We start from the raw sequence: 16810 nt of genomic DNA on the forward strand, positions 1-16810 counted from the left end.
ATATGCAATTAAAATAGGGCAAATAATATTTTGAGTTCCCAAGGCTTTCTTTTAGAGTGCTTAACTTTTTTGTAATAACATTATTATTCTTCATTCTAATGTATTTCAGTGTACAAGACAATATTTAAACACTGTGTAATCGTGTATGTAGGTAAATAGTGTTTTACAATTATACACTTAGTTACACTATAGTTTAAATCAGTGTTTGTCTTTGCTTATTACAAAACACTGTTAAGATCGGGTTTAGCTAAAACCACGTTTATTCAGATTCAGACGATGTCTTTTTTTGTTTATCATTTATACAACCGTTCGGTTTTCAATCTAATATGCATATGAATCACAACTTCTGTAGTCAAAATCAATTGTTTACTGTGGCTTAAATAAAAGATTTTACTGTGGCTTAAACTCTCACCACTGCCTAAATAGGTTTTGTGACAGGACTTCTTAGAATATGTACCTACTTTGAACATTTTGATTTCATTGAAATATTTATTGTTTGAATATTCAATGATTGAGATTTTTCATAGTGATAGTTGTCATACTTACAAGGTACCTATACTTACGAAATAGAACGCCTTTCTGCAGAAGCTGGAGAATTTCCTTGGTGCCACCAGACAAGGTTTTCTTAGTAGACGACTTACGAGTCTTAATTAGAGTAGCTGTATTTATCTCTTTGCTGAATTATAATTTCATTTGAAAAGGTTTTCTATTGTTGATAATTTGACTGTATGTTCATAAAATTAATGTTCTTTCTTTCAATGATACATTTGCAGTTTTTTGTTGTTGTTTTCAAATGTAAATGATTAATAAAACAGTTTAGTGTTTATTCTCATATTGATTGATTGTGGTATTAACAAATATGAATGTATGTATTATACCAACACATTAATATTCAGTAAGCGCTGGCCAACATTTGCTGAATATTAAAATTTCATGATTGTTTACTAAAATATAATTAACTAAAACATAAACAGCGGGATTGGATAGGTTTAGATTATTAACGGAGAGTAAATAAAACAACTGGTTATTGTTTGAACAATGTCCATATTATATTTATTACCACATACACACGGCACGATGTGAACCTTGTCTTAAATCATTGTATTATATAAGGTATATGTACATTGCACAATGTGTATACATACATCGCCATACACGCGCGCCCCGAAAGGCTGTATGATTATATATCTCATAGTATTATGTACGTTATATAATGTAATATTCCAATAAGAAAGTGCATTGGTGCACGAAATCGGGGCGGCGGACATACCCACCGCTTTTTACAAAACGTTTTGATATTATCATTATTTTAATAAAGAGATGCCGTAAAAACTAATTTTATTCATCATTACGATTTATATCCATATTGTATACAGATTCATGTAACATATTATACACGAAGAAATGACGAAAATAATGCGCCGACGCCGCGACGGGACAGTCGCGGATCGTTCGCCTATCGTTATCTCCTTTCTCTAATATTTTAAATGTACATGACACCAAATTCGAACGTATATAAATCCAAATTTATTTTAATGTAAAATCTTAGGTAATTGATTTTTATTGCTATAGAAAATCAGTCAGCACGCGAAGCACGCAATCGAGAAGTAACCGCGAGAACGAAACCAAGCGGGCGGCATTGCGCTGGGGGGAGGGGCGGGGAGCCGGGGAGCGGGACGGGGGTCGGCTGCCGTCGGCCGCTCGGCTGACCGCTCGGCTGACCGTCGGCCGCTCGGCTCGGGTCGGAGTTCGTGCGGAGCCACTGCGCCTCCGGTTCTACGCGAATTAGTATACCTTTGGTCCAAGAAACTCTTAGTTGGCCATCGCCGAATATGCAAAGCTACTTGATCTATGGCCGCCGCGGCGACTCTACGAACTTTACCAGTCTGTCATTATTAGATTAAAATTAATTATTATCTTTAATATAAAGTAGATCGAGTGTAAATAAACGTAGAATGTTATACAAAATATAATAAATTATCTTTTTAATTTTATTACATACATATATATACGATAAGTCGCAATATTAGGATCACATAACGAATTTTAAAATAAATTTGAGATCTCGCTTATTATTACGTAGTCTTTATTCTGATATAGAACACGTCTAAATGGTGACTGAAGTAACTCAACTACCGCGTATACGAACAAGCGAGAGGGACTGTGCGGCGTTTGTGGTGACAGCGCCGAGACCGCGAGGTGATCGTACGGTCACCACAAACGACCGCACTCAAAAGAAGTGGCTTCTTAAGTACGGGCCATATAAACTACCAAATAATTCTATAGATAATATAATTCAAAGTATTGGGAACATATTGAAACTTAATAAAACAGCTAGAATTAAAAGTAAAGTAACTTTAAACAAATGTAATTGAAGAAAATGAAAGCGGATAAATCATTATCGCACTAAAAATACATATGATATGACACACCGGTACAATATGGCCCGCACACAGAAGCCCTAGGTGACACTAACGAAACTCACAAACATTATAACTTAACAACAATAATGAAAAACTAATATCCGTCAGCTAATCCTGATTGCTGAATGAATCTAATATCGACCAGATGGTAACTCGGTGCGTCGCCACCCTTACACCACGCGGCTTCAAACCCTCGCTCAAAAAAGTAATTTGAAAAATTGGTGTTATGTTTGAAAACTGTGTGATATTTCATTTTTTTTTCATGAAGTAAATGCAGTTTAATTTTTTTAGGTGTTTTTTTGTTCATATTGGATTTTTATAGGTGTTAATGCAGGGTGTTAAAATCCGCGGTCCAGTATTAGGGCGGCGCCACACTTGTCGGCTCGGTGGTCAGCGCTTGCGTCATCTGTCGCATACAATTACACGCCACACTTCGGCGTCTACCTAAACGTCTTTTTACACATGCGGCTAACTATGTATATACAATAATTGTCATTGTGTACGTCTCGATGCAATCGCGGCGAACCGATGGCTTCTCACGAACGCGGCGAAACGAACGTCTCTCACTATATGTTTGTTTGTATGTTTGTACTCGTACTCGCACGGGGACAAGCGGCCGTGTGCGCTTCTCCTACATTAAAAAGGTCGGTAAGAAAATATAATTATAGTGAGGATGTGAGAGTGAATGAGACGGCCGACGGCGGCGAGGTGCGCGCGCGCCGCTCCGCCGCCGGCCCGGGCCTTACAATTATAACATCTCATCGTAATAATTAATATTCTAAGAAAAAATGTCTTAAATACCTATAACACCGTAAATATAAAACAAATAATTACGTTAATTTGTTAGGTATGATATCGATATTCCGACCGTCCTAAAGACTCACACCTCTCGATTTCATTATCAATTTCCTAGCTAACGTTTTAACAACATAATCGCGGTCGCGTCTCCTGCGGTGTGTGCGGCGTGGCGCGGCCGAGGCGCGGCCGAGGCGCGGCCGAGGCGCGGGCGTGCCGCACGTGACGTCATCTCAGCGAACGAATTCGGCACGAACGAACTAAAACGCGAAGCGAGCGCGCCGCTCGGCGACGAACGCACTCCATCTAACACTCCATTATTCAATTAACTACATACTCATAAGTAATAAATTACCTTTAAAAAGAATATTGATTTATTTCGTATCATTTTCAATATTTTTTTTTGTAACAGGAAACATTTATATTTATAACGTATTTATATAATAATAGCTTTAAAAGATTGTTTATTATTATTACCTAAAATTTAATACCTAGATTTATAATATTAATGTTTAATTGATGTAGGTAATGAGTAATAATAATAGTAAATATCGAATGAATGCAACCGAGTGCATGTATAGCGAGCGGCGAGCGCATGCGCGGTTTGGGCGATAGCAGCGTAGACGCGGCGCTACGCCGTAGCGTGCGCCCCGGCACTGCTACGCGCGCAGCCCGCGTACTCCTACGGCTGCGACCTAGGCGAGTGCTCGACAGTATGTCTCCAGTACCTAACGAATATGATTAATGAATTGACTTCATATTTTATTCTATTACCTCAAACCTGCGCCTTTGGCTGTTATTTTTTAATATCCCTGTCTTTATTTTATTGAAATGTTTTGTGTCGTGTAACTATACCGTCTGTACGAAACTTTACTGTTATTATTATTTTGATTAAAATTTTAAATACAACTAAGTACGGTGTGACTCCTCAATGCAATCGGAGCCGCGTTGTTGTCCTCAACTGTGGTCTTAAATTACGGTAAATACAATGTAAGAAACAATGAAATATTATTACGTAATGCACAAAATTGTTATTTATTATAATTACAATACCTACGTTCAAAGGTACAAGATAGAAACGAATTATCTTAACGCGATGAGAGATATTCTGAAATGTACCGACTTAGCTTTCCAAACGTCCTTATGAATCGTAAATATGATCATATTATCCTTAGGATAAAATTTTATATCATAATACATAATATTAGAAAGTATGTATACGCGTAACTAACGTAGTCTTATACGGAAGTAATCGAGAAACTTGATCGCTACTGAAACAGAACAGCCGTTCAAAGAGGTGATTTTATACAATTCGAATTAGGCGAAAATAATTACATTCATAGGTAAAATATGCGTAATATAATTATAGTAGTATAATAATTATGTTAATATTTGACATTAATATTAAAAATAGATAGAATAAAATATGTGTAGGTGGACGAGCGGGGAGGCGCGCGGGTGTCGCGTCGGCGCCGGCGCAGAGCGCGCCACCCTACCATACGCGAACAATGCACAGACCTTCCTACTGATCCCGCGCGTCGCGGACCATTTACACCTTACGCTGTAATTCAACTATGAATAATAAAATATTTAAGATATACCTCCCTGCAATTAAATCGTCTAGATGCACTTTATATAATTATGAAATGTATTTTTTTTTTGTAGTTTAAATCGTTTATTACTCTGACAACACATCTACGGTACAGTCGAAAGCGAGAAAAATTTGAAAAAATACCTGTTCAATCGATAGACTATCTCTCGTTCACACGACAAAAAGTAGATTATCGTTATTTACAATAGACGAGGTCACAAGACCGGGTCGGTGGGGGGAGAGTGTGTGAGTGTGGGGGGGGGGATGAGGAGAAGGAGGAGATGTGAGGATGAGGAGAGATTGGGTTTCGAGGGAAGGTGAGACGGCGCGGCAGACGGCTGGTGATGTTGTCCGTCGTGGCGCGGGGCGGGAGGTGCGCGGGGGGCAGCGGGCGGCGGGCCGGCGCGGCGCACGCGGCGCCTCCAGTCGGCGCGCTAGGCGCCGCCACACCGCTCGCCACCTGCCGGCCATCACTCATGTTAGACAACATTATTGTAAGTCTCAAAAGTTGCCTTATAATGGCGATACAGACGCAGAACTAGGAAAATAAGTTAAAAAATAAACTCTTTCAGTTTTTAATTATTACATACATATTCATAAACCAATGAAACATTTAGCCATAAGTCTTATGAGACCATTTAAAAAAACATTTTGTGTAATTGCTGTACAAGTGTTCATTCTCGCGGCGCTATGAACACACGCGGACGTTTTTATTCAGCATAACGACATTTTAATAGAGTGGAACGCAAAAGCACATTAAAACACTGTAATACTCACGTAAAATATTTGTGCTATAACACTTTCAATGATAACCGTTGGTAAACGCCGCAGGAATCAGGGGTCCCTGAAATGAGAAAAATAAACACGAGTCAGTATTAGATAGCTGAAGTGCTCCGCCTAAAATTATTGGCATGTAGGCGAGGTTATAATTGAATGGAAGTATAAACCGTTCAGGCGAACATTAACCTCTCCGGGGGCAGATTTAAAGGCAGTAAGTTCGGTGTTTGCAGTCGATAGAGTGGTAGCCGGCTCGGTGGCCAACAAAATAAAAACAGTGAGTGGATGAGTTAGAGCAGCGCGCGCGACCGCTCGGCAACGGTAATTACACCGCTTGTTCTCCTTGATTTACGGTTATTGCCCGTGGGGGCATTCCCGTTACCTAATAAGACCGTTTTACACCCGGGAACCACATGCGCCGCCGGTCCGGCCCGCCCGACGGCTGGACCGTTCATTCTCTCATTAGCGACGTATTTGTTTTGCCCCGGCGATTACGGACGATTGAGTTAATATCCCGTTTGATATATGACGCGCCTGAAACGGAAGGGTAGCTCAGCGCCGCGAGCGAATGACTCAAATTAAGCCTCGAGTAACAATTAGTTAGCTCGCTCGTGTCCAATACCTGTTCTACATTTAATTACACGACGGCCCTTGTAGATTGACTGTTCCCGATTATTTGATCAACGGCGGACGGCCATTACAAATTAGTTACTCTTCTAAAACTCGAGTGGGTCCGAAAGTTCGTTTAAAAGTTCACATGACCGTGTAATAAGTTGGCAAAGACCAGCGTTGTGATAGTGTAAAAATTAAAGCAGCTTTCGAGTGCAGTGTGAAAAATGTCTCAAGATAGCACGACGTGAGGAGTTAAGATCTCGGCGGTGGTGCGCGGTGGCTGGCGGGCGTCGACAAGCAATGAAGACTGATGGCGTCTCAGGGAACCAGTTATGGAGCGCGGTCGCAGTTTTAAAAAGCCATTACCCGCGGCAGTGCACCGCGTAGATTGCGCCGCCCCCGCCCCCCGCCGCGCTCATATTTCGGAACACTTTATAATCGCATCTCTCACGCTTCACTCGCTCGCTAACTTATGGTGATTACGCTTTAAGAGCGACAAGGAAGATCGGTTCCATAATGAGATTGGACCGTCTCGCTAAAATTTTAGAGTGTCGTCGGCTGCTAATTGCGTCTGAGTCTGGAGGCTCGGCCCCGCGCCGTGCCGCGCCGCGCCGCGCCGACACCGCCGCGCACTTAGTGCCTTATCCCGCGATGACTAACTGCTAATGAAATTCTTACACCGGCTAGACACTCAAATTTACTACAGCTCCCGAGAAATAAGATCGTGTAAACACACAGTTATTTTTCTTTCCTGTTATCATGAATAATGCAAAAATGAATTTTAACATCACAGAACGCGAATCAAACGTCCTGGAGAAAAACAAAACAGAACAAACATTAATTTGAATGCTGTGACAGTTGAAAGTTCTCGAACAAGGACAATTTTGGGAATTGCCTTCATTTGGGCGTTACTGAAGGCATTTTGAACATGACGTAATAAATGAAAAAAGTTAGAATCAAAAGTTATTAACTTTATCCCATTCATCATGAAATAAAATAAGTATGAAAAACTTTTCTTATATTCTTTCTATAAAGTCCTTTCTACATCTAGGATTGATATAATTTCATTTTGGATTCTCGGTTGTAACTTCGCATAATTTTGTTTTAAGTTATAAAAACGATACAGCAACAAAGCTAGTAGTCCCCGTCACGAACATACAATTTCAGTTGGCGTGAGTTCCGCAACAGGTGCCTTAGGATTATATCAAGACGAGGTACGCTGCATCCTGCGTGTTAATAATACTGTGATCACCAAATTGTTCGACAGGCTTGACGTCATAAGCTAAGAAAGCTGTTAGAATCAATATAGATACCTATATCAGGTGTAGGTGAAATGGTAAATATGTTGTGGAACTTACTGGGGTGTAATTAAGAGGCGCACGGCTGACGGCGATCGCCGGGAATCCAGAGGGTTGCGGGCTTGCGGCTTGCACGTAGCCCACGCTGTCAGCAGCCGAGCCATACACGTCGAGCGCTGGTCCCGGCGAGCTGGCCGCTGGGAATCCCGCCCGTCCGCCAGCAGCGTGCGGCGACGCCGGTGGCCCGAACCCGGCCGCTGCTGCTTGGTAATTGTTCATCACTGGGGACATGACATAGCCTACACTTAGAGTGTGATAAGCTGTCTTCATCAGCCTATGTGTCTGCATGGCGGGATTGAGAAATGTCGAAGGCTTCACCTGTCCTCAGGCTTGGGACAGCCTTTTAAAATGGGCCTCTCACTTTTAGGGATCACATCCCAGTCATTATTACAGCTAATCTCAAACAAGCAATAAATAATCATTATATTTTCATTGTGTCGAATGAATTTTCATCTAAAATCCTTTATAAAACTAGCATTGTTCGACTTTGATTCAGTGAGAATTCCCACCGAATATGCGATTTTAAGACTAAAAATCGTTTAAGTCAGGCTTGGTCTCGTTGGGCAAAGCTCACTGGCTCGGTGACGGAAGCGAGATAGACAGTGCCACGTGTTTATTCAGCCAGCGAAAATGCGGAACATTGTGCCATTTGTACTGGCCTTTTTCGTATCACTGGGCGACGCTTTTCCATTTCCAAGGTGTAATTTTAACTCTTTTATACCAGAGCTTTAGGTGAAACAGCCTTTTATCGTTTTTTCTAGTAGATAAATTATGCATAAATTAGTAAATATTCGTAATTGTTAAATATAAAATTGTTAAAGCCCAAGCTGAAAACCATTACCACATGAAAAGATAGCACCGATTCCCGCTGACACACTATGAAGACAAGAATAAGAAGGTACACATAAAGCAGTAGTTAAGCGCTTATTTTCGTAAATAATGTTATGATGACTTGTCACCGGTGAGTGATGAACGATGTTGGTGTCAAATATACAGTCAGTGTGAGATATGTACAGTTGTGTGCCTCGATGGTGTACGAGCTCTGTGGAATGATACAATTGTGTCCTGTCAGGAGTGATGTGAATGGGGCGGGGGCTTACCATAAACGCAATTATTGTGGAAATTGTTCAGTCTCTGAAGGGAAGAGACTTATAGGCAATAGAATGATGGATGTGAATGGTAGAGCCCCAGTGAGTGTACAGCCTGTGTGTAGTGATGTGGTGATGGCATGTCGGCGTCCTCACCTGAGAGCGCCTGCGCCAACAGCGGTGTGTTGTTGTTCGGTGTCAGTTGGCCGTTGGTCAGGTCAACTGCAAACATACACACGGTTCGCATCCGCTCCACGTACACGAGTGATGCACACACTCATTAGTGATAGCACACACACATTCATGACTGAACCATCGAAATTTTTGAATTTCAAAAACTCCGTCCGCCCTCGCGGCTTTACCTCATCTTTCCTCAATTTAGCATATTGAACGGTAAAGTGACTATCGATGTAATCCCAACTCAATATTAAAGTTTTCTAGCGCGGATAAAGTTGAAGCGCGTAAATGCATGAATAATTTAACCGTTGGAGACAGATGCGGAGCTGACGAATGAGGACACAGAAGACTCCCCGGGCTCAGATTATGTCGGAACAAAAAAATATCACGTATGTCACGTGCATTCAAATGAAAAAGAGAGCTCGAAGTTTCGCGGGCATAAATCACAGAGGGCGAAAAAACTTTTACAAAATATCCAGTAAATTATCCGACGTGAGTTCTCGGTGGCACGCGGCGGTCTGCTTATTGAATAGGGAAGGGCATTAGCATACGGCGCACGTCGCAGCGTCTTGCGACTCGCGACGCGCACCGCCCGGCCGCCGGCCGCACGCAGCGCTCACGCCTCTGTTTAACCGACCTAAACCGGAGAATAAATAACGACGCCAACCGTAACTCAGTTACACAAACTTCTGCCTCGAATCACACATCTACATACGTACCTACATGTACTCATTACTTAAACATCTCTACAAACTTCTATAGAATTTAATTTTACAAAATCTGACGAGACTTAGGCTGTAGATTCATTATAAACGTAACCCGACAACTCAACAATAACTAGATGAATATTCGTCCCGCATTTTTTGCTTGCTCATAGTGTCACCATTTACCCCTATTGGCTTGTACGACAAATTTTATTTTTGTCAGATGCGCGAGTTATGATTTAGTGTGAAAAATGGAGGTCCGCGGTCGCACCAGGTGATTACCGGCCTGCGAGTGACTTTGCGAAAAAAGTACAATATAAGTAATGGAGGATGAATGATAGATGGCGCGCGGGTGCCCACTCCCGCGCTCGCGAGCGCGCCTGCGCCCGCTCGTGCCGCCCTACTAAAATGCTGACACATTTTAATAACATTACTTTGCGATGTGAGAGGCTATTTATTTGAGGGCCCAGTGTAATAAATAAGAATTCGAGTGTTGGCGCAGACACGTCTCGGGATCATTAATATGTCGATCGGTCTTAGTTCATTCTTTTCCCATTACGGCGAAGCGCTCGACGATCGACTCCTTATACTCATTAATTTAAAGGAGTGTGATACCTAATAGGTCTTCTTCAAGAAATAAAGAAACTGTAGACAGAAATAAGACTACTTTATCTAACAGGTTGAAACGAATGTATTTAGAAACTAATTTATCTGAAGAATTGTCATGAGTAAACCTGTAAAAGCGCGTCAGGTTTTATTATTATTAAACATTGTTTATCGCTTCAATCATAGTTCACGGGTCGGTTCCCAGCAAACAAAGTCACAAACAGGCCCAACTAAGTTGGGTGCGAAGCGTGTTCCTGACCTCAAATAATTTACGACTTAAACAATCCAGTTTACATGCGAGCGAGACGAGTTATCTACAGCGGTCATATCTGTGTCGGACGTAGCTCCCAACTAATGTATAGTTTGTACATCCATGTTAACGCATGCTCAATGTGTCATTTGTGCGTGTAATAGTTAAACTTCCTCGACGCTTTCAACTTAGCCTACGGGGTACAAATAAGTAGAAACGAAGACGAGAACAACAAAGTTCAAACTTCAAAAAGTTGATGCACGTGTAATTACGGAGTTTTCTTCGGTGATAAACTTCGGACTATCAGGTTTGGTATGCCAAATCGCAAGAATGCCCTTACTCGCTTAATTGTAGATTGCTTTTTCTAGTTATTATCTTCCTGGGAAAGTGCTCATCTAAATTAAGTTTTACGTAGGCGTAGTGTGTCTCACCTTGCGAGCGCGGGGCGCGGGGGGCACACATTCATCTATAAATTCAGAGGCCGTCTGGTGAGAGCTATTCGAACTTTCATAATTGCGAAGTTCGGGCAAACTTAATAATTCTTCTTCAGAAGTAGGATGACGGCCGAACGAAATATTCACGGAGCGTACAACCGACGTAACACCCACCCTCGGAGCCACTATATTACGCGGGACTTTTTATGTGTTACAATGTCCTCGACTTCGAAAATCAGCTCCGAATTTTAAGGTAGGTATTTTAGAGTAAGTATTTTATTAGCTTTACTCATGGAAGTAATAACAAAGAAACGGAAAAGTTACAATCAATATTCTTTTGTGTTGATATTTAGCTTTCCGTTTTTCGTTTTGTTCTGTAATGGGTGTTGTATTTATGTACGTAGGTAGGTACTCAGATTTCAGTACAAAATATGTTTGATGTTTTCTGAAGGTAAAACCATTTATCGTTCGGTGGCTTTTATAAAATTGGTAAAAGTGTAGGCCTTGTTACTTTATATAAATACGTCAGCTGAAAATAGCTGAAAGTATGTAAAAATACGGCGGTAACTAAAAACTGGAAGTTATCATCCGTCACCTACAGGATCGCAATACTTCATTTCCCACTTGGCGCGATTGAAATGTTTTATTTGAACGTTTACCGGGGTTCTCGCACACGTCTCGCCCAAAACGCATATTTAATAGGTGCCATCAATAACTCACAGTGAAGATGATACGCTTTTGCGGGTTTTCGATCGTTTAGACTGGGACTTATCTCAATTGCAAATTAATCGAATTTCTATGCTGGGTGTTGTCGGGTGCACGCACGCGCCGCGCTCACATTTGTAATTCAAAGAAGGAACCGCGTGTCCTTTCTCTAAATCTCAGGAGTCTTCGAGTGTGGCTCGCGTGGAGGCTCGCTGCCTCAGCCAATAACGTGCGCACTCAGTCACGCTAACCGTTACACGCGCTTCCGTGGTTCAGCCATAGAATGGGATTAGTCGGATAACACGTAAAGCGACAATAAACAAGCGAAAAGAAACTCGAGATAAAAATCTTCATAAAACACACAGATTATGAAATAGAAAATTGTTCAAATGATCTCTCTCTACGAATTACTAAAATTTTTCAATTAAAAGTACTACCCATGTAGTCAAATTATAATATACCTACATGCGGATTAGTTCCGCTTACAACTACAAAATCATCTACTACTTAAATAATTACAATGTTTTTTTCTCTATTCTATGATCAAAAATATTTTCTTTCTATTCTAACTGCGCTTTTATCATATGGATTTTAACACTTCAATTTGAAACTAGGTACATTAAACAAACTCGCTGCCTAAGGCAAATAATGACAAAATTACAATAATACTATTCTAGAATAAAGTCTTAAAACTAAACAACAATAAATACATCTATGGAAAGTTTGCACCACCAATCACATAATTTTGTTTTACCGCCAATTACTATTCTAGTCGCTTACATTGCTACGTTTTGTACAAAGAAAAAGCAATTTAATTTTCCAGCTTTAAATATATTTTTTCACAGAAACCTTGTAAGTTACTAATTCGAAGCTCTTCTAATATACAATAAGTAATAAAAATCGCCCGCAATAACTTCAAGTAGCTAGTCTAGACTATCGGGAATTCGACTAGTTTTAATTTTATTACACGCTGAGAAGGTTCTACGAAGTCAGCCTACGCGGTATCGCTTCTCTTTAGTCTAATTCTTATTTCTAATCTAGAGTCTATTTGACAATTCGACTACTGATGTTCTAATTTACTTCTTAACTCCGCAACACTATGAAATGTCTACCACACTTCAGTCTTTACTTGTATTCAAATCTTCCAAAGTTAACACACATGATTACACTATTCTAATGTTCAACGATAGTGACCAAACTGTAATGTTCAAAATCAAAATTACTCGCCCTAGATATGTAGAGGACGTCACACTCCTTTGGCGAACTGCTGTTCTCTTGGTAATCACAAACTGTTTGTTCGCACACAAGGTGCGTGGATAGGTAAGGTAGGTTCTAGGTAGGTATTTACACAATTTGTGTGTATGTAAATCCCTTATCCCCGTCCGGAGCAGTTTAGAGAGTGTATGTGTCGGTGAATGCGACAGGACTGGGCGGCTATTAAAGCGCTCGGCAGCTAACGCACCGTCCTCCATGCGGGGAGAAAGGACTTACTGTGCGTACACTGGACACATTGCGCAGGATTTGTGCGCTCAATACGACACTAACTAGAAGAGATTAGTATGCTAATAGTTCCCATTATGCACTCACGGACACACTCCAATTCGGTGGAATTCTACAATAAAAATTTATGGACGATGGAGCTCGCTAGACTAGCGCATTTATAGTCAAAATCTATTGGCATCCATAAAACAAAATCTATCTAAAGTAAATAAAATAAAGAAATAAAAATTTCTGACCCATCCAAACACAGCACTCGTAATGCTAATTCAGCGTGGGACCGCTGAGCGCTATGGTGGTACACTATCAACTAGTATTTACATGAGAATCTAAACAAGTGCTGTAGAGGTTGATGCGCAACGAGGTCGCACTCAACTCCGACCTAAGCAACAAGCACTAAACGTAACAGTTACTAACACAATTAACGGTCAAATATCTTAAATTACAAATGGAGTTGGCACAGTCCGCGACGCGCAGCCACTCGCCGCCTCGCCAGCTAATTATTTGGATTCAAACCGACGGCCGTGTGACCCTTCAAGGAATTTCGTTTCAAGGCGTTAATTTGTCGTAACGTCGCTTCCTTATTTTTGTTTTGGACTTTGTGTCGGACGAGCTGTTAATTTAACTCGATACCGTTTCAGACGGAGCAACGGAATGATACGGAGCGCGATTTGTTCGGGTTTGAGCGTTCACGGTTCGGGTAAGAGTGCAAGTGAGGATCGAACTATGCAAAATAGTTGTGTGGGTGTGTCTGGTTCGCGGGCTGCATTCTGAGGGCGAGCGTGTTGAATGTGCGGAATGTTGGCGATGCGGCGGCGGCGCGCGGCGGCCGCGTGCGTGCCTCCTCCGCGCCATGCTCGCTTACCGGCTTGCTGGGCAGGGCCGCGCCGCCCGCACCACGCTGCATGTGCCGCATTGGATGAGTCAGAAAAACGAAATGCCAACGTTAACATACTTTTAAGACCCGAATCTGACACCCTACCGGCTTCTCAAGGCGTATAATCAAAGTTCACCGCACGCTAGCCAACTCCACGGTTACACACTATCTCTTCCAGTTTATTTTGGTCGCAATCGATATGCGATGGTAAATAACTGAGGCACTGATCGGCCTCGATTTGTAAACGATCAATTGGACAATAAACGATAAAACGTTTTGCTTATACAACGGCAATTTCCTTTATTTTAAAATATAGCGGCTTCACAATATCATAAACTTACGAATAATGATATAAGACGATATGTCAGAACAGCAATAAGAACAGTAATTACTATTATAAACTTATGATTATAAAATAGACTTAATTATTATTATAAAGAATTTGACACATGGGTTACATTTAATACAATCATGAAAGATTTGTGCATTATGAACGACACCTAACTAATTAAGTTACGTATTTAATTTTAAAATATTGGAATTACTTCCTGAGGGATACCGCAACTCAGTGAATAGAAATGTGAATGTTCAATATTCAAATAGTTTACATCTGAGTATATTGTATCGTGCTATATGGGCGAACCTAGTCGGGCGATTGTGACACGCATCTGCGAAATCGGGCCTTACTTTACAAAAACGTTAGTTTTTGCGACATTGCATTCCTTGATTCGAGAGGGGAACGTGGGGCGTTAATACCAAAGAGCTATTCGCTTGACAAAAGATTTATTTATGTTGGTAAGAATTTCCGGGAGCCGTTTAGCGGGTGTTCCGTGTTAGAGAGGTGTAAGGCGAGGCGCGGCGGGCGCTCGGCGGCGCGCGCGCCTCTACGAGGTCTGGCCGAGCACGCCCGCGTTTACGAACTCCGCACCGACCAACAGACGGCTTTCCGGCGGTATTACTCCCACTACACCTGCGGCAACAAAATAAAAAAAGCTACAAAGCCGGCTACGGAGCTACGAGGGTTCCGCCAACAGAACCGCGCTTAAATAAACAAACACTCCACATGAAAGGAAAAAACGTTACGCGGAACCCTGATAAGAACTCATAGTCTAATTCAAAATTAACATGAAGGGGAAAAACAAAAGATATAAAAAATATCATTACAGCGAGGAGTAAAAGAGGAAGAACATCGCCCTGAGCTCCACTCATCGAATCTTTATGGGGAAACTTGGAATTGATAGTTTCCTGTTTACTGTTTTCGGGCTATTTAAAATTGTTTGCACGCACGAAATGATGGACTGGCTTTATTAATGTAGTTGGAGGGCTGTCTGCACGCACGGGCGCCACCGATACGCCCGCGCCACGCTACAGCCACGCCACGCCGCGCCCGGCGCGGTGCAGCCCGCCGCGGTACGTGTGCCTACCTAGTTACCCACGTATTGATTCGATCATCAAAACTGTATCAAGAACATGGTGTTATTCACTGAATAATACATTCTGTATTAGTATATTTAAACACGCAATGGATCACGTAAAGGGGAGTCAATTTTAATGACCGAGCACTAATAACGATTAGAGTAGCCGTACCTGAGCGTATGGTCATTTGCTCAATGAAGATATACAAACGGAACGGTTCGTTCCAGTAATTGGGTGTAATGGTAACTAAAGTGGCGGTCACACGTTAAGGGTACACTTACACGACGCGATATACATTATATTTCAAGCTTACTTTAAGTATGACTAGTTTAGAGGATGGCGATAAGGACGGTCGCACACGTAGCGATTTAATGATCGAATGTTAACTTATAGTTACGTAATAATTTCGATAAAATACCTTAATTTTGACAAATAATTATTGCGAGGTGTGGTGATTTATAAAGCAATGATTTATTGCTATAGATTTCGATGATTACTTAGACCGACTTTGGGGAGAGTCCCCTGTGGTTGCACCTTTAAGCATTATTCAAATACACTGAACCGCTTTACAATAACAATAACACGAAGAAGGTAGCGTAAAATAGATGCATCCAAAAATATTATACAACAACAACAATAAATATTAGTATCAATAACATTATCATTTAAGCAGTGTAAATATTTAAAATATAATCGAGAAATAACCTTTAAATTAAAAGTTAAATACATACATATATTACATTATAATTATAGCGAATATTCAATAAACTATTAAAATAACACTTTTCAAGCTCGATGTATTGTTTTATATTATCATTATAATGATTAAAATCATAGTTACGAATCTAAACTAATGCTAAACCGTGACAAGCTATGCAAACAAAAATCTAAATGTCGGTTAGTTTTCATCCTCTAAACTTAGTAATTTCCAACCCTAGATGCGCTACGTCTTATCTGTCTAATATTATTAAGTTTATCTTAGTTAATATAAAGATACTATGTGGCGACTGAACACAACGCTAAACGCCCTACCCCCTCGTAAATACGTCATCAATAATTCATTGATTGTTTTGAGAAACAGAAATTGAATAAATACGTGATTATTCAGTCGGGCGAGTATGAATAAATAACACTGTTACGTATACGATGAAGTGCGTCACTGTCGTTGTCACACGTAAAAGTTTTATTAATTATATTATTTATACGTGTTATTACGAGCTATTGCTTCTATTGAATTTTATTGTCGGACAGTATGTGAATAGTTGAGGGACAAGGATAAATTACTTGTTATTAATTTTATTGTTATATACGGTCTGTGTGCCGACTCATTTCGTATGCATGCACGGGGACGAAGCCCTCCCTGCGACCAAATTTAGTTTTGTTTACAATTTACGATAAATTGTCCGCATAATGCGATATACTAACTGTATTAAACTTTTATTGCTGCCAATGGTATGGCTAACTTCATTTATTTGCTTATTATAGCACCACATTGTTTCG

General features: G+C 40.8%; 1 protein-coding gene across 10 annotated transcripts in view; it reads right to left on the bottom strand.

The window, feature by feature from the left end:
- Positions 1 to 1024: 1024 nt before the first annotated feature.
- Rbp6 (RNA-binding protein 6) overlaps positions 1025 to 16810 on the bottom strand; it is a 439678-nt gene continuing 423892 nt past the window's right edge. For 4 of the 10 annotated variants that reach the window (XM_064036408.1, XM_064036405.1, XM_064036404.1 and 1 more), the window contains 5 exons: positions 13883 to 13942; positions 8801 to 8866; positions 7557 to 7777; positions 5587 to 5653; positions 1025 to 5269 (listed from right to left, as the gene is read on the bottom strand). In XM_064036408.1, the coding sequence (XP_063892478.1) occupies positions 5612 to 5653; positions 7557 to 7777; positions 8801 to 8866; positions 13883 to 13942 (389 nt within the window). In that variant the 3' untranslated portion in view covers positions 1025 to 5269; positions 5587 to 5611. The remainder of the gene's footprint in view (positions 5270 to 5586; positions 5654 to 7556; positions 7778 to 8800; positions 8867 to 13882; positions 13943 to 16810) is intronic. The other 6 variants (XM_049839598.2, XM_049839597.2, XM_021327825.3 and 3 more) reach the window with 3 other exon arrangements.

The sequence above is a fragment of the Helicoverpa armigera genome, chromosome 9 (assembly GCF_030705265.1).
Source record: "Helicoverpa armigera isolate CAAS_96S chromosome 9, ASM3070526v1, whole genome shotgun sequence".
NCBI classification, from domain to species: domain Eukaryota; kingdom Metazoa; phylum Arthropoda; class Insecta; order Lepidoptera; family Noctuidae; genus Helicoverpa; species Helicoverpa armigera.